We start from the raw sequence: 18593 nt of genomic DNA on the forward strand, positions 1-18593 counted from the left end.
ACGAAATTCCTACTTCCAGATCCTTGAGTCTCGGAGAGGCCTGACTGCCCTCCCGGTGGGGGGAGGCACCTCCAGCTCAGGTCTCAAACCAGGCCTGAACAGCTGACCTTGCCTCTTGGCCCAGGGGGCTGCTGATGGCACCAGAGCTCCTGTGACTGGGTCATCTCTCGGTGCAACAAAGGAGTCCAAGGATGCTACACCAGAAGTTACACTTTATTTAACATTTAGAAGATTAACATAGTTACAAGGTCAATGTGGGCCTTCCAATGGAAGCACTTTATTTGGTTTAATTCCATTTCCAGGGAAAAACAGGCAATTTCAGACCTTAACAGTGGCAAGGGGCGTTTACAACACTGAAATGCCTCCAAGTGTAGAGTAAGTGCACGCACGCGCGTGCACACACACACAGACGCACACGCGCACATACACACATACATATACACACGCACACACAAGAAGGTGTAAAGGTGCTTGACATCGGGTTAAAACATAATTGTGGATTTTTTTTTTTTGTACTGAGATTGAACTCAGGGTGCTTTATCTGAGCTCTATCTCCATCCCTTTTTAATTTTAAGACAGGGTCTCCCTAAGTTGCAAAGGCTGGCTTCAAACTTGCAATCCTCCTGCCTCAGCCTCCTGATTCAGGTGGCGTGCCCCACCCTGCCTGGCTTGGGATCATTTTTTTCTTAATTTCTTTTTACTAGTTGTTCATTGACCTTTATTTTATTCATTTATTTATATGTGGTGCTGAGAATTGAACCCAGTGCCTCCCACATGCTAGAGAAGCGCTCTACCACTGAGCCACAACCCTGCCCTGGGCTTGGATCATTTTTAAAAACGACGGGTGGGGTGTTAAAGCACAGGAGGTGGAGCCAGTAAGAAACATGAAACCACAATTTCTGGAAAAATCCTTTCATTATCGTAACATTTTATGTTGTTGAACTTTCTGATGACAGATGTTGCGGAAAGGCATCAGTGGCCCCTGTGCTGTGTGGGTCACGCGGTGGCTGAGCCCGAGGCTGAGCAGGACAGACCCAGAGGAAGATCCCTGCATGTTTTCCCACGCCTCCCCCCCACCCCTCCTGCAAAGGAAAAACCTGGGTAAATGACAAGTTCCTCTCTTTCCCTTTGTCTTTAGGTCATTTTCAGAACAAGTTTGATAAAAACGATCCATTTTTACCTTACAACACTGTATTCTAGCAACGACGGGCAGCGGGTGCCAGGGAGGAGGGCGGAGCACCCACATCTCTCCTCCATGGGAGCTGCCCCAAGGTCTCAGGGATGCTTTCGCAGTAGGATTCCCAGAGTAGACGGTAGGACCTCAGCATCACAGAATCCCAAGCATGGAGGCAGCCCCGGGGGAACACATTGGGAAGTGCTCATTCTCCAGTCTTTGGGGACACGGGTGGTACAGACAGGTCACAGAGCGCAGGAGCACATCCTGTACTGGGTCTCGACATTAAAGGAACAAAGAACCGTGCTGACACTTCACCCCCTACGTTGCAAGAAACGAATTTACCTGGACCGCAATGTGAAACGGCACGACGCACATGCATTACGGAGGCTCTAAAATCAGATTAAAAAAAATTAGCATCCTTGTGGAATAGTCAGTGGTCAGCCAGACTCGGCAAAGTCCAGGAGTCCCAGAGGTGCCGCCCGCCATGCGACGGCGGGGGTGGGGCTGCTGGGCGAGGGCTGGTCTGCAGCCGGGGCTGGGCCCTGACAGCGCTCATCTGTGGGCTTGGCTTTAGTCCCATTGGCAAAGCCACCCTCCTGCGCCCCCAGGCGTAGGCCGATCGGGCTGCCCACCCTGAGTGGAGGCCATGCTCCAGGTCCCCGGCCCTGGGCTCAGCCTCAGTTTTGAGGAACAGCGAGCCAGGGCTCCTGCTCCCCCTTCGCTTGCCCTGAGCCTGCTCCTCAGTCCGCTCCTTGCTGCGGTCTCCAGTCGCCAGAGGGCGGAGCTGCTGAGGCTGGTTCGCGGTCACCCCTGGTCTGCCCAGGGAGTCATCTCCTGGTTTCCACGGGACAAATCACCAGCAGACAGGCCTGACTCCGAGGACCTGTCCTTTCCATCCCTGTCCCTGTGGCTCTTGCTAGGCTCCCTGGTCACGAACACCAAGAACTGTAGTGCCCCAGGTGAGCCCCGGTGCCAACCACCCAGGACACTAGGGCGCGGCCCTCGCCCTCGGCGGGAGACGCGGCAGGACTTGTTCCGCACCAAGGAAGAGGAGAAGCTGTGCTGCTAAGGCCTGAGTGGCCACAGGTTAGGTGACCACAGTTTCCCCCCAGAGATCCGAAAGGGGAGGGAGGAAACAGGTCCAAGGGCAAGTGCAGTGGCTGCCAATGGCCGGCAGAGCTCATGGACAAGGGCAGAAGCGGCGGCCACAGGGTCCTCAAAGGACCACGAGAGGCACCAGGTCTTTGGTGATGAATGCACTCAAGTCCCACAGTGCTACTCTTGGGATTCATGGGAAGAAGAGGAAGTTTCACTTTGCAATAATGAGCTACCAAAAGGAGAGTCACCGGGGAACCAAGTGCCACACGTGGTCTGTAGTCATCATGGATAGGAAGATGACCAGGAGGGGTGGACCAGGATGCCCCTTATCTAAGGTGGACATGGGTAGGACGAGCTGGGGTTGGGCTTCCTAGCCTCTGCAGACAGGGCACCAAACTAAAGTGTGTGTGTGTGGCTGGAGTGGAGGACATCCAAGTCTGACCGGAGGGTCCAGGAATTGTGGGCAGGGTCCATGTGGAGCACGAGGTGCCAGCCCACAATCAGGAAGGCACCTCTGGGAGAGGAAGCATCTGCTAATGTAAGACACCAGGGGACGCGTGGGTGACACGTGGTGCTCAGCCCACCCTGCGACTGCCCGTCCTCCTTGTCCAGATTCTGTTACTCGCCCCAGGAGACCCGTGGCGAAGTTTTCACAAAAAGGCACAGTGTGAAATGACGAGGAGGCCAGGGCACGCGGTGGGTGGACTGGGGCCCTGGACAGAGGGGAGGGGCAAGGTGGGCAGCGTGCTGCCACCTTCTGGCCTGGGCACGTGGGGACTGGGGGGATGAGGATGACCCCTGCTGTGCGGTTGGGGACACCTGTCCCCTCCAGGCCACCAGCGTGGGCCTCAGGGCTGGCTGAGCCACAGTAGCATGCTGTAGGAAGGACAGGAGAGGCAGGCAGGGTGGCGGGGACAGGGCTGCAGGTGGGCGGGAGGGCGGCCCCCAGCAGGCCGGGCAGCGGTCAGCAGCGCGGGAGGCCTGTGGAGACAAGCGCCCGGCCACGGGGGGCTCCTGGGAGGCTCGCCGCCGGTTGGTGCCGCGAATGCCGCTTTAGGAATCTACAACACAAAAAGAGAAGAGAAAGCGCGTTAGAGAGGGTCGCGGGCAGAGGCGGGCACTTTGCAGTTCACTGCAAACTGCTCCGCCCTGGGCAGGGCGGGGCGGGGCTTTGGCAGCAATTGGTTATCAAGAGCGTCCTACATAAGGAACTTTCACGGTTATCTCCCATCTTCAGCCAGTTTTACTTTGGGGTTAAGAGAAGCCCAAACCAGATCAATGCCGCCCTCCCCACCCGTCCTCCTCCAGGGGGCAGGGCCAGCCTTGGCTTCCAGGGGCCACTCCCCAGCCCCTGGATGGTGCCAGGAAGTGAGTCTATCAGATGGAAACTCTTGGTTCCTCAGTGAAAAGGAAACCTCGTCAATTAACAGTGAAAGTTCTTCATCACCAGGAGGCAGAGGAGACACAGAGAATGGGCTCGGGAGCCCTGAGGGACACACAAGGCAAGGAGCAGGGCAGATGGCACTGGAGGAGGAGGAGGAGGCAGAATTTTTATAAAGCATTTGGCTAGAAAATTTCCCATTGCTAACAATGAAAGAGTTAAATACTCATTACACAGAATAATTTTCTTGGAAAAAGAGAAAAATCACTTAAAATACACAACACTGAGAAAATATAACGTTTATTAGAGAGGCAGATATGAGGGGTACAACTAGAAGATGCCAGACAGATTCTTTTCTTTTAGGGTAAGAGAAAGAAACAATCATGTTGGCCGTGTTCAATGCAACTTACTCAGAACCCAAGAGTCTATAAAAACTCAAGTGCGGAGCAGCCAGCTGGGGACCCAGCTGGGGCAAGAGTCCTGGGCCTCCCCAGAAGTTATAAAAACAAAAGGTCATTAGGCAGCAGAATAACCGATAAAACAAACAGATAAAAGAGTAAGACATTAAAACAACTAATTCAAGTCATCCTTTTTAGTTTTTAAATTGCAGTATATACAAATAAATTCCTAGGTGGGGAGAATTATGGACATGTTTAACAGAAAGCAATTCTAAAAACACAAAATGCAACCACATAAGGAAATCCCAATCCAGTTGACCAATTTACTCTAGTCTAAATATTTTGGCAATTATTAAATAAGCACATTGTGGACACCACACACACACATACACACATACACACACACACAGAGAGAGAAAAGTGCACTGGTATTATTAAAAAGAAAACAACTGCTTTGAGGTTTGGTATCAGAAAGCAGGGGCTGCCCCAAACCACGGGCTGGGGCAGGACGTGTCGACCAGCATTGTTAACCTCTAGGGGCCTCTTTCCAATAAAAGGAGAAGATCATAAACAGCTGAGATTTTGCTGCTTTTATTGAAATGGCACACTGATGGGAAGAAAACCTAAGGGTACTCGGGGTGGACACGAAAACTCTGACTCTTCGGCAATCGTTCCAATGTCTTCTAACATCACGCCCCGACAAAATGGAACCGAAACCACAATCCCCTTTTTGACTTCACCAGTGTGACCTAGGTTGATTTGCAATAAGTACTGAGGCTTACAACTTAGTGATGTAAATTTAGGCATTCAAACTGAACCCCCTTCCCACCCGCGCTTTGCCTTGCAAGCCAACTGAGTGATTTCCAAATCAAATTTGCACAACTCCAGGGTGGGGGTGGGGGGCGGCGAGTTCACTGAGTGGGATTTCAAGAGGCTAACACTGTCTGGCCCTACTTTATGCGTTTTCAGTGTTCCTTGCTTTTGCTAGCAGCTCCTGGTCTGGACACAAGCTCAGCATGGGATGGAGGGGCAGAGGTTTTATTCCTAGGGGTCTCCGGGCTACCTGGTCACCTGAATAGAGCTGCTCACCTCACACTCAGACCCACCCCTGGGTTTAAGGCTCTGCTGGTTTTCTCATGGCAGTACCTACAAAGCAGAACCGAAACCATTGCCCCAGAGAGGCCCCAGCGTGAGTGGCTTTATCAATACTATGCCAGCTAAAGATATTCGAAAGGAATTTGAACTACAGAGTCAATATATAGATTGAAAAAACCAGGTGAGCAGCCCGGCGTCCAGCCCGGGCTGCCGACTGTCCCCGTGGCTACCAGGGCACACTGGGTGAAAGGCACAGGGATCTCTTTACACTGTCTTTGCAACTGCCTGGGACTCTGTCATTATTTCCAAAAAAAAGGGGTGTCTTTAAAAAAATCAGGTTGTCACTAAGTAAAGATCACTCAATTCCAATTTGGTGGCCCTTGTGAAATCTAAGTGAAGTTGCTGCTGGAATCTTGGAACACAAGATTCCAGCAGGGAATCCTGGACCTGCCGGGTCCTAGACCTGCAGCTGCAGGGCCGAGCTTCAGGGCTGGGGGTGCAGCTCAGGGGCAGAGCACCTGCTTAGCATGCAGGAGGCCCCGAGCTCCAGGTTAGAACAACAACAAAAAACAGCTCTAAATTGACTTCAGCTTCTAAAGTGAGCCCACTCTGCAGAGGCAAGGATCCAACTCCCTCCTTCAAAGTAGAAAGATATAAATAAATAAATTTCAAAGTCAAATCCAAAGAGAACTTTACCCGGATGCTTTCATTCTGACCCATTTACAGCTGGTTCTCGGGGGGCCTTTGGGGCGGATTCTCACAGCGGGCACAATTAATCACAGGACTTGGTATGCATGAAACCAACATCACTACCCGCCCTCCCGCCTCCGTGCCAACTTAAAAATGCAAATTCCCACATGGCCCAGATTCCTTTAAAACGGAGGCAACAGTCAATCATATGAAATGAGCCAGAAATTCTAAAACCATTGCCCTTACATTGAAACTTTGGGTTCTTCCAGATGCCAATGACTTAAACACTCCCCACAGTTTCCGCTTTGAAAAGGACTGTCTTGAGGTCCCTGTGCAGCAGTGGCTCTATTTCTAGCCCCTCATGGGCAATGTGAGCTGCTGCTGCAAACCCAGAATCAGAACCTGGCAGGAGCAGACGAGGCACGGGCATCGCCCGCACTTGAGAAGCTCATCTGGCCAGGACAGCGCTGGCACCTCGGTCCGCCGTCACGGGGCAGAGCCTGGAGGCCAGATTTCCTTTGGTTGTTGAGGACCATGTAGACATAAAAGCTCAAGAGGGCCTGACAGCAATGTCACCACATTCAAGTGAAAATACATGCGCTCGGGCCAATAGAAGAACCTCATGACCTCTTCATTAGGGAGGGAAGATTTTATTTATGACTTTCCCCCTGGACAGACTGTGACTCAACAAACTCGCATAGTTGCATTTATTAAGTGACAGTGAGGGTCACATCCTCCTGCAAGGCCATCCGTGGCAGACACCAGCCGAGGTCCTCTGGTGCCTCGTGATGTGTGTGGACTTTTTAATTGAGAAATATTAATTAAAAGCTAGAAGGCGACTTTTTTTTTTTTCTCATTATCTACAGATGCTGCCGAAAGGAGGAATGTTTTATCAGGTTTCAAGTGACACAGATATAAGTTGGCAGTTGGCAGCTTCACACACAATCTCATCAGCAAGTGAAACTTGATTTTAGCCAAAGCTCAGACAGACAAGGAGACTCGGCGTGCGGGGCCCGCGGTCCACCGCGCCACCCCGCCGCGCATCCGGTCCTCCCGGGGCTGCCTGTAACAGTCACGGTTGTGGGGAGGGCCAACTCCAAGTTTTAAAAAGGTTTTAAGTGGTATTAAATATAAGTCTTAGCACCTTTGGCATTTTTGTCCAAATAGACTTCGACGTACGAGGTGGGGACATAGCCCTCTTCGTCCTCGTTCCTCCGGATGCGGGTCCATCCGTCGCCCTTGTCCTCCTCGATGACGTACAGGATTTCTCCTTCAATCACGGAAATGGTTCCTTCATTCTGACCTGCAGAGGCAACATGGCAACGCTTTAGATTTCTTGTCCCAGCAGAAAGCCAGGGGGACCTTGGCGGGGGAAGGCAGTAGGGGTCAGTCTGGGGTCAGTTCGAAGGCCATCCCCTTAGACCTCCTGCACACAAGGTCCCTCAACGCTGACCCCGAATGCTCTCCTCCCACCTAGAGACCTTCTGGGTCTCCCGTCCATCTCTGCAGGGAGCCCCTTTCTGCTCCCCCCCCATCCTCCCCCTCTGGGCTTTCTCTTGGTGACCGTGCCCCGACTCCGACTCCCTTGCCACAGTGTCCTCTCCTACGTAGGCTTTTTCCAGCGGCTACAGTTCCACCTGTAGCAAGCTCCCTCTGGCTGTGGCCCTGGCCCCCAGGAACCTGCGGCCACTGGGCTCCTGCTCCTCCCTCCCCATCCCGCTGGACAGCCCACGGTCCTGGCGACAGGGCTGGGGAGTGCCTCTCATTTCCTCTCCTCTTTGTTCCTGGGTCTGAGCAGCCTGTCCACGGCAACCTCTCTGTGTCCACTTGCTAAGATCAATTACAAAAGGCCAGCCACCGAGGTCCAGGCGGTTTTCTGAAAGACCAATAGCTTAGGGACCTGTTGGCAGGGTGACAGGGTGGATTGGAGGCGGCACGGCTTGGATGGCAAGCAGCGGCGGAAATGGTGAATCTGGTGCTTCTTTCTCATTTTGTAAACAAGGACTTTTAGCCTGTTAAAGGCTCCGAAAAGTCCTGGCACACCTGCCTGTGCCAATCATGGTGGCCCAGGCTGAGGCAGGAGGATTATGAGTTCAAAGCCAGCCTCAGCAACTTAGTAAGGCCCTAAGCAATTCAGCAAGATCCTGTCTAAATATAAAAAATAAATAATAAAAAGGGGCTGGGGATAATCCCTGGAGAAAGAGGAGCATTTAGATAGATTTAGATTTTAAAAAAAACTACTGTAAATCTCATTTATCTCAGGGCTTCCCAAACATACCTGAGCTCAGAGTTTCTTTTCCTAGTGACCCTGTAACATTCTTAGAAACAGACTTTGGAGCTTTACATTAGAAACCCCAGGTGGGTCTGTCAGTCCATTCTGTGAGCTGACTGCCTCCCCTGTGGCCCAGGGCCCGGCGCTGACCACGTCCACACCCTGCCCAAATCCTTCCAACAGGTCCTCAGTGTCTGACCACATCTAATGCTCCTCTCTCCGGCCACGGCACGTCCACCTTCCCTCTAACACCCCACATCCCACTCCCACCCCTCTACCCGGAGCCCCTCTTCCTCCCTCCAGCCCCACTCCGCTCCCCTGGGAGGGCTCTCACTCTCCAGGCACCGAGGCCGCCCAGGACCCTCCTTTGACAGGAAGCCCCTCTGTTGTGGGGGTCTGCTCTGCTTCTCCAGGGAAGGGGCCACTCCAGCCCCCTGCCCCCGCACCCTCCTGGCCGGACAGTCCAGGGCTCCGCAACAGTCCTGACCCCACACCCTCTGCCACAGCTGTCAGGTGCCAGGGACCAGAGTCCGGGTGACAGGGACCAGGTCTGGGAAGCTCTAGGGAAAGTTTTGGTCCCAGGAAGAGCGACGCGGCCCTGCCCCAGGGAAGGCAGCAGAGGCCCGGCCGCCTGGGCTACCTTCAAAGGTGTAGAGGGCCTTGCAGGTCCCTATGGCGGGCAGGGGCTCCTCATCATCGAACTCGTCGTCGAAGTCGGTGGCCAGCACCTTCACCTCGTTCTCCTGGCTCCGCTCCTCCGTGTAACTGCCATCGGGGCTGCTCAAGAGAGGAAGACCCGCGCCAACTATAGCGACCGCGACGGCAGGGAGGCGCCCCCTGTCCCCCCAAAGGGTTCCACCCCCGCAAAGCGCCTGCCACGCTGGCATGACAGGACCCTGTGGTGGCCCTCCGCTGGGATCACCACTCCAGCAGAGCTCAGCCCCACTGTGGGGGGTTCACAGGGCCCTGGGATCCACATTTCCAGAGGCCAGATCCAGGCACACACTCAGTGCCCCGCTCCCGCCGGGCGCCGCGCAGATACTGTACCTCTCGCGGTCCTGCGCGCAGCTGTTGGCCGTCGGGGCGCCCTGGCCGTCGTACATCCCGCTCTGCCGCCGCGCCTGCTCGCCCCGCGCGGGGAGCCGGCCTTCCACCTCTGCCAGCCAGGCCTGGGGACGACAGCCAGGAGGACTAGGGCCTGAGCTCCCAAGGCCGGACAGCCATGAGGCCCCAGGCCACCAGGTCTGCACAGGACTGGAGGTGCTGCACCACTGAGCCGCATCCCCAGTCCTTTTTATGTTTCTACTTTGGAATCTGGGATCCTCCTGCCTCAGCCTCCCGAGGATTGCAGGAATAGGGCCGCAGCGGGGCTCCACCACTGGCTTTTTATCTGAGTTCAGAGCCACAGAAGGAAGCTCCTGTTCACCTAATTTCCCCCGCCGCTGCGGCAAAAAGTGCACTGGACTAGCTTTACCCTTGGGATCTAAGCAACGGTGTGGCCTTGGGTGAGTGACTGACTTCTAATGCCCAACATTCAGTGCCCCGGCCCCCGGCCACTGCTGCACCTGGGTTGTCTGCTTCCTACCACCCGTTCCTGAAGCAGCCCGAGAAGGGACGTTGGATTCCACCCAGGGACACAGGAGTGACATGGCCGCTCCCTGTGTCTGCTCCGACACCTGCTTTTCCGTACCTCAAATTTCTGGGCCTCTAGCCTCAGCTTCTCTATGTTTTGGCTGACTTCTGTCAGTTTGTGGTCCAGACTGGCCGGGTCTCCCATCTGCGGGTTCTTCAGGTAGACGTCCTTCATTTTGGTTATAGCGTCTCTGAAAAAATGAATGAGCAGAACATGGTCCCAGCCGCCCGGGGCCCAGGGGCCACTGTCCCCCAGGCACTCTTTGAAAACCAAGTGCCTGGAGCTGGGGGCCGATGAGACCTGCATGGATTTGAAGGGGCTGCTTCCTTCTAAAACCTTTCCATGTGAATTCTGCTCCCAAGGTCTGCAGAATCCAGGTCTGACTTTTAAAATCCCAGTTGCTTTGGCTGAATAAATAAATCCCATTGTCTTCAGGGAAGGAGAAACACCATCCATCCTGCCCCTCCCTCGACCCTAAACAGCAACACAAACAAACAACATCCAAGTATTTCCATGTGGGCGCTCCCTGCGCTGACAGCAGTGTCAGCCGGGGCTGGGCCCCTGGTTTTCGTGGGCTGCCCTGTGCTGATCTCAGGGAGAAGCACAGCTCGTTGCTTTGCAAATTTGATGAGGAAACATTTCAGCTAGGAGACAGTGCTGCTTGAATCCACAGCTGGTCATGCCGGGCAACAGAGCCTTAAAGTGCACATTCCAAAATTCCACTCCCTTCCCGAAATCCCAGTTTGGAAATGACCCCTAGGAGCCAGAGTGAGGCTTCCCAAGAGCAGCCTGCAGGCCTGTTGGGGCTTCTCTAACTACTAACTAACCCTGACCTCAAGGAGCTTCCCTAGCTGCCAGCTTATCATTAAGACAGGAAAGAGAAGAAGAGGGTTGCAGCCACCTGCCTGCTTCCATCAGGCCTGGGCGGTCGGCCTCCCCCACATGGCCACTGTGAACTGTCAGCTCCGCCTGGGTCGACTCTCCAGCAGAGCCTGAGGTCCACTTGGACCACCAGCCTCTTGACCTGGCTCTACTTTCTTTTTTCCCAATAGCATGCACCAATGGCCTGTGTTATAGAACTTGCTATGAGAACTCTGGTGTTCTGTGTCTTTTCTCACTGGAATAGAAGCTCTCTGAAGAGCTCAATGTTTTTCTAGCTTGATGTGTGTCCCCAGTGTCAGGCCCAAAGCAGATGTTCAGTAAAAACCTGTTAAATGAATAGATGTTCTTACACAATGTCATCCACCCTTACGAAGCTCTTTGCAAGATCCCTTTCTCAACCTCATGGCTCCCCTTTCACCCACTGCCCTGTTTCTCAGAGTCCTCTGAAGAGTGGTCACAATCCATGATCTTCAGTCCCCCTGCCAGTCCAGTCTCTGCTGACCAAACTCTCCAAAAGCTCATCAAGTTTATAGTTTTGTTTTTTTTTTTTTTGAGCTGGGATTAAACCCAGGCCCTGCACATGATATGAAATTTCCCTACTGCTGAGCTACATGCCCAGTCCCAATTTTATTGATTTTTGTTGTTGCTTTTTGTACTGGGAATTGAACCCAGGGGCATTAAACCACTGAGTTACATCCCCAGAACTCCACCCTTTCTTTCTTTCTTCTTTTTTTTAAATACCTTCATTTTATTTATTTATTTATTTTTATGTGGTGCTGAGGATCGAACCCAGTGCCTCGCACGTGCTAGGCGAGCGCTCTACCGCTGAGCCACAACCCCAGCCCCCACTTCCTTTTTTTGAGACAGGGCCTTGCTAAGTTGCTGAGGCTGAGGCTGCCTGGAACTTGTGATCCTCCGGCCCCAGCCTCCCAAGTCACTGGGATAGAAAACCACCCAGCTTTTCCTGATTCTTGAGATGAAGCCTCAGCTCACTGACTTTTAGTTTTCTTTCTTTTTTTTTTTTTTTTTTTTTACCATTTAATAAGCTTTCTTTGTTTTTTAATATGCATTGAAAGCTACAAATGTCTCTTTATAAGTATGGCACTAATAATGTCTCAGAAACTGACATGTAGAGTGCATACTGACATTTAGTTCTGTTCCATGTGCTTTCTACCATCTGTTATGATTCTGTCATTAGTCTAGGGGTATTCAGAACTACATTTCCTAATTTTTTTTTTTTTCTTTGTACCAGGGATTGAACCTAGGAGCGCTCTACCACTGAGCCACACCCCCAGCCCTTTTTATATTATTTTTTATTTTGAGACAGGGTCTCAATAAGTTGCTTAGGGCCTTACTAAGTTGCTGAGGCTGGCCTTGAACTTGCGATCCTCCTACCTCAGCCTCCCGAGTCATGGGGATTGGTTCATTTTCTTTTATAAACACATTTCCGTGTCAGGCAGTGTTGTAAGCATGAGCGACACACTGACTCGTTTAACCCTCGCACAAACAGGATGTATTAACCTCCTTTAAAGAGGAGGCCAGGGTTGTAGGAAGTGCTGTGGTGTTTTAAACCCCCATCCCACTTCAGGCCGAGGCTCGCCTGACCTGTTCTCTGGACGTGTTCTCTACTTTCTCGTTTGGGATTATTACAGATGTTTTCCCCTTAGATCATGCTACTTATTTTTGCTTAAAACCTTTTTATCTATTCTTGTTTTTTGTCCTGAACAAAATGTGAGTTGCAGGAGAACAGAGGTTTGTAAGTTTTGTCTGTGGCATCTAGAGTGTTCCCTTGTGACAGAAACACCCCACAGGCTGTTGCTAGGTGAGCACAGTTTGCCGCATCACCAGTGAGGGCACCCTGGAGGACAACGGCTGATCAGGGCTCCTAGCCACCACCCGAGTGACACAGAAATTCCCCTACACAATGTTGGACCATTAGAGAGAGAAGCTAGATCCATCTTAAGTCTGCCAATAAGCTTTTTTTTTTTCTTTTCTCTTTTTGAGGCAGGGATTCACTATGTTGCTCAGGCCAGTCTCCCAATCCTGGGCTCAGCCGATCCTCCAGGCTCAGCCTCCAGAGTCAATGGGTCTCCAGGCACAGGCCACCGTGCCGGGCACTGTCAGTTCTAAAAGGCCATTTCAGTTACTCAAGTCTAAGTTCTTAGTCCTGTAGAAAATGTAACCACTCACTTATTAAACAGCATGAAGTTTATTATAGTATACTAACTTTTTATGTTTGGTCCCATATGTAATAATAAAAACTATAATAAATGCACGGAACTGGGCATAGGGGCACACGCCTGTAATCCCAGTGGCTCAGGAGGCTGAGGGAGGAGGACTGAGAGTTCAAAGCCAGCGTCAGCAACTTAGCGAGGCCCTAAGGAACTTATTGATACCTTGTCTCAAAATATAATATATATAAATGCATGGGAATATTGCATGATACCCAATAATATGTACAATTTTTATGTATCAGTTGAAGAATACATTTTAAAGAGAGTACAAAGCAAAAATTCCATCTTGTGTAAAACAGTTAATTATAGGTGTTCCTATTTTTTTATACTGTCACCATGTTTAAAAAGTGACCTGTGTTTTAGGAGCTGCTCTACCAGAGACAAAGGAACTCCTTTTTTTTTTTTTTTTTTTGGTACCAGGGATTGAATACAGGGGCACGTGACCACTGAGCCACATCCCCAGCTCTATTTGTATTTTATTTAGAGACAGGGTCTTGCTGCGTGGCTTAGTGTCTCACTATTGCTGAGGCTGGCTTTGAACTTGTGATCCTCCTGCCTCAGCCTCTGGAGCTGCTGGGGTTACAGGTGTGTGCCACCGTGCCTGGCAGGAATTATTCTTTAAAATGCACTTTTGTGTGCAATTAGGCCGTTATTCTCTTACCAGGTTTGTTTGCATTGTTTTGTTGTATGATTGATTTTCTTCTTCTTTTTTTGCAGTGCTGGGTTTGAACCCAGGAACTCATGTATGCCAGGCTCTACCACTGAGCTACAGCCCAGCCCTCGGCCCATCTCATAGAGCACTAAATCTCAAATCAACAGATGATTCACCTAACTCACTCAGAGGCAGGCAAGGTGGGAGAAGATTAATAAAGCGGTCTTTCAATCGGGATGATTAGCAAACTGCCCCGTGAGGTGTGGCGAGCTTGATTCTGAACGTGGGCAGGGCGAAGTCAGCAGGGCCTCGGATGTGCAAGGCCGGGGGCTCCAGGCCCTGCACAGATACACAGCACAGAAGGAATGCGCAGGACAGACGGCAAAAACAGATTTTTTTGCATGTACATTAACTTATCATCCCCGAGATCAAACTCATAAAACAGCTCAGCACCCGGGCACCCGGCGGCAGCGGAGCCTCAGGCCAACTCTTTTTAGAACCCACGAGCAGCTGGCAGCGTGCGGTGGGGCTTCCCGGGAGTTGTTTCCTAGAGACCAGCAAAGGCGACCTGGGCAAGGCTGCTTGTCCTCCGATAGGAGGGCAGTAGATCTGACCCAAAGCTGGGTGGGGAAGGGAGGGGGAGGGAACTGAGCCTCTTTCTGTTGGTGCCAAATATTCACCTGTGATAAAAGGAGGTGTGTATTTTGTTTCCAAAACCCAGAATAAAATCTGGGTTTTTATTCTTGGAATAAGGGAATCCCCGAGGTGAGAGTTAAGCAACAGCAGACTATGACCAAACACCGCCCAACCCGAGCTTCATCATACGTCATCCACTCTACCTTTGATCCATCTCCTTTTGAATTTCTTTATTTAGTTCATCGACTTTCTGTTGGAGCTTTTTCCTTCTTTGTTCAGGGGGGAGGTTGCTGAAGTCCTCGGGGGTGGCGCCCTGCAGAGGCAAACGTGAGTGAGAGGCCAGGAAGCAGAGCGCGTCCGCGCCAGGCCACAGACACCCCGCACAGGTGTCTGCAGATGGCTCCCCAAGTAAGCAAAGCCTCCCCCCTCACCCGCTGGGACACGAGGGTCAGTGCATGCAGACTCTCACGACCACCCAGGCTCCACGCCGTGGCCGAGGTTTGGGAAAGGGAAAGAGCAACGAGGAGGGAGGGAGGTGAGAGGCTCGGACTCCAGCGAGACGGTGAAGAACCCTGGAGTGGAGGTGGGTGTTCCTCTCTCCTCTCTGTTTTGGTACCGGGATCGAACCCAGGGGTGCTCAACCACCGAGCCACATCTCCAGCCCTATTTTTTTAAAACATTTTTTTTGTGTCAATTTTATTGAGGTACAATTAGCACACAGTAAGATTTGCCAGTGTGTGTGTGTGTGTGTGTGTGTGTGGTGCTGGGGATCGAACCCAGGGCCTTGTGCCTTCGAGGCAAGCACTCTGCCACCTGCGCTCTAACCCCAGCCCTCACAGCCCTATTTTGTGTTTTATTTAGAGACAGGCTCTCACTGAGTTGCTTAGCACTTTGCTTTGGCTGAGGCTGGCTTTGAACTCGTGATCTTCCTGCCTCAGCCTCCAGGCTGGGACGACAGGTGTGCCTGTGGCCCTTTTTATTGGTTATTTTCAGACAGGGTATTGCTCAGTTGCTGGCAGTCTCACTGAGCTCTAGGCTGGCTTTGGACTTGGGACCCCCCTGCCTCAGCCCTGGATCACAGGCGTGGCCACCCTCGGGCTGGGGGCAGATCCTGGTGGGTCTTCTGGGGGCCCTGCCTGCAGCAGCCCTGCTGAAGTTTCTGTCTCCTTAATGTCACCCACCCACCCACCGCTGCCCAGGACCCTGCTGCTTTCCCCTGGTCCTGGGAAGTGACACAGGGGGCCTCTGGTGCCTCAGAGAATGGGTGAAAAGGACAAAAGTCCACCCTCCCCTGCCCCCCCGCTGTGCCCCTCCTTCTGCTGTCTCTCAGGTCTGGTCACTCTGCTGCCTTAAGGGTGGCCTCAGGGCATTGGGAGGGGGCGCCCCTCGACCCAGCTCCCCGTGCCCTGCCCTCCTCCGTGTGGCCCGCGTGCCCAGCCCGAGCCGACTTGCTGGAAAGCTGCCCGACTGTGGCATCCAGGGCTTCCCTTAAGGGAGGCTGTTCCACAAGAAAGACAGATGCAGACAGAACGAGGATGAGCCGGGAACCAGGGAGAGATGGCACCTGAACACCTCCGTTCTTTTAAAATAAGGGCAAGGCTGGCTCGGGCTGGGTGGCGGGAGGGGGCGGGTAATGTCATCCCACCACCAGGCCGGGACGGCCAAGCAGCTTACTGGGGGCTTGTGACCGATTATGACAAAATGGCAGGGGGCCACGCTGCAAAGTGTGTGACTCAGCAAATAGCTGGCCACCAAGGCCCGCGAAGGCCTCGGCTACTGTTCTCAGACCGGCCTGTGACACACTGGGGCTCCCCTGGGTGTGCGTGAGAAGGTGGGGGAGGTGGATTCCCACTCCCAGCACCAAGCCCAGAAGGTTCCCCTGGACACCAAAAACGAGGTGAAACGAGACTCATCTTCAACATAAGGATCAAGCAGGCCCGGGGCTTTCCAGACGCCGTCCACCCCACACTGGAACCCAACTGCTCTCTGCCTTTTCCTTTGCCAGTTCAACCCTGGACTAGAGCTGAACCACCCACAGCAGGTCCGTGTGCTCTTCAGAACTGGGACTTTCTTTTCTTTCTGTACCAGGGGCTGAACTCAGGGTGCGCTACCTCTCAGGTACATCTTCAGACCTTGGTATTTTTATTTTGGGACAGGGCCTTGCTAGGTTGCCCAGGCTGGCCTTGAACTTGTGGTCCTCCTGCCTCAGCCTCCGGAGTTGCTGAGATTACAGGCGAGGGCACCAGGTTGGGTGATTTTTTTTTTTTAAAGTCAGAATTAACAAAAAAAAAAATGACGCCATGTAAGACACAGTGCCTTGGAAGTCGGGACATCAGGTAAGTGGTCACGTTCCTTCTGTTAACATCTGCTGGGCCGAGGGACGTGCCCCGAGTCCCACAGAACCCTCTGGGTGACGGGAATGTTCTATAAGAGCACCAGCCACGCGGCTGGAAGGACCATGGGACTGGACTGTAAAGTGTGCTTAGGACAGGTGTCAGAGGTACACCGTGTGTGCACAGCCAAAAAGAAATCGGGAGGCCACGCACACTGTCCAGATGACTTACAAACAGATCTCCTGAGTGACAAGAAGCCCACAGATTCTTTAGCCAAAGCAGAACGATGAAGTGACACAGGAATGGATTCTTTTCAATTGATAAGATAGTCCATCAAATTGACCACTCAGGTCCCCTTCAATCAACAGTCTGTGCTTCTGTGTTGTTCCTTGGGAACCAGTCTCCTAGCTGGGCATGGAGGTGCACACCTGTGATCCCAGTGACCGAGGAGGCTGAGGCAAGAGGCTTGCAAGTTGGAGGCAGCCTCCATATCTTAGCAAGACCCTGTCTCAAAATAAAATAAAAATATGGGAGTGTGGTTCAGTGGGTAAGCACCCCGGGTTCAATCCCCAGAACCAAAATAGACTAACCAAAAACCAGTTTCAGTAACGGTGCCTCAAACAAATGTCAATTGCCATCGGAGACTCAGCTTCTTCTGAATCCAAAGGAAGTCAAGCTTCGTGGAAGTACCTTACAAGGCCACTCCATCCACTTAGCCCTTCAGAGCTTGGGTTCCTGTGAACAACCCTCTGACCTGTGATTCATTTTGCCAAGGAGGAATTTTTATTTCTAACTCTGAGTCAGAAGAGACTTCTCTGCCATCTTTGGAGCAGCCCTGTTGACGGAAGCAGGCTGGACCAGGAAGGACCGGTCCTACCAGACACACCTACGGAGGTTGTAAGTGGCCAGAGTTCTGTGTGACGCTGAGAGTTGAGCCCCACACTTGCCCCTGGGCCACTCCCTACAGGTGACACAGCCCAGGGGACCGCGGGCTCTGGGCAGTTTGGCAGTGCTTACACTTCACAGGTTTCTAGGGTGTGGAGCCACAGCTCGGAACCTAGTGAGTAAGAGGACTTCTATTTCAAACAGACTGCCCCAAAGGACTGCCTTCCCCATCCACAGCAGCAAAGAAACAGAAGAGGGTAGGAGGGAACCCTGGCATCTGGGGAAGGCTCCGGGTCAGTCAACTCCATTTTACCCAAATTCAACCTTCGGACAAACGCATTTCATTTCTCTTTTTAATAATTCCAATCAAAGGCTCTTGGGATTTTATTTCACAGTCTGAGATATGTTTTTATTTTATGTATTTTATTTTTTTAATTTAGTTTTTAGTTACAGGTGGACACAATGTCTTTATTTTACTTTATGTGGTGCTGAGGATTGAACCCAGTGCCCCACACATGCCAGGTGAGTGCTCTACCTCTGAGCCACAACCCCAGCCCTGAGACATGTTTCTAATAAATATTTTTTTTTCTTTGTTTCTGCTAAGACGTTGAGGCTGGCCTCTAACTTGCAATCCTCCTGCCTCAACCTCCCAAGTCGCTGGGATTATAGGTGTGCACCTGCACATTGGGCAAAATATTACTGTTTTTTCTTTAGGGTTGGGCCAGTTGCCAAACACTGAGTCAGGCTGGAAACACACATGTGTCTACAGACACATACATGGATAAGTTACACATGAAGGTCAGCACCGTAGACTGCCCTGGGCCAGCAGCAGCAGTGCCCCCACTGTGCTGGTCTTACTCCTGGCTAACCGGCCAGTCTCCTGCTGTCCACGACTTGAGGATGTTCTCACCTGTGGCATTTGGCAAGATCGTGTAACCTTTACCCATCGCTGAAGCAGAGTTACGGGTTACGTTGGTTAAGAGTTTCTTTTAATAAATTTAATGATTAGTCTGCCCGTTTACCAGAGCAGAGGAGGAACAGCACAGGACAGGGCTCAGGAGGGTCTCGGCACTGTCCGGAAGGTCATCGCGTGGCCTTCAAGTCAGCTCTGCGCAAGACTCCAGCAGGTCCACAGGGCGCCTGGGGGCCAGGGCGGCTTCCCTCCTCCAGGCGCCTGGAACCCGAGCAGGCGGGTGGCTGCTGCGAGTCTCTTTGGGTTCCAGTGTC

The 18593-nt window shown here is 52.2% G+C and overlaps 1 protein-coding gene across 16 annotated transcripts in view; it reads right to left on the reverse strand.

Annotated features, from left to right (window-relative positions):
* Window positions 1–205: 205 nt before the first annotated feature.
* Fnbp1 (formin binding protein 1) overlaps window positions 206–18593 on the reverse strand; it is a 104823-nt gene continuing 86435 nt past the window's right edge. For 8 of the 16 annotated variants that reach the window (XM_026386288.2, XM_026386286.2, XM_077797158.1 and 5 more), the window contains 5 exons: window positions 14352–14461; window positions 9802–9934; window positions 9159–9280; window positions 8752–8891; window positions 3980–7142 (listed from right to left, as the gene is read on the reverse strand). In XM_026386288.2, the coding sequence (XP_026242073.2) occupies window positions 6964–7142; window positions 8752–8891; window positions 9159–9280; window positions 9802–9934; window positions 14352–14461 (684 nt within the window). In that variant the 3' untranslated portion in view covers window positions 3980–6963. Of the gene's footprint in view, window positions 3337–3979; window positions 7143–8751; window positions 8892–9158; window positions 9281–9801; window positions 9935–14351; window positions 14462–18593 lie in introns of those variants that run through there. The other 8 variants (XM_026386287.2, XM_026386285.2, XM_026386284.2 and 5 more) reach the window with 2 other exon arrangements.

This window comes from Urocitellus parryii, chromosome 4, assembly GCF_045843805.1.
Source record: "Urocitellus parryii isolate mUroPar1 chromosome 4, mUroPar1.hap1, whole genome shotgun sequence".
In the NCBI taxonomy this organism is placed as follows: Eukaryota; Metazoa; Chordata; class Mammalia; order Rodentia; family Sciuridae; genus Urocitellus; species Urocitellus parryii.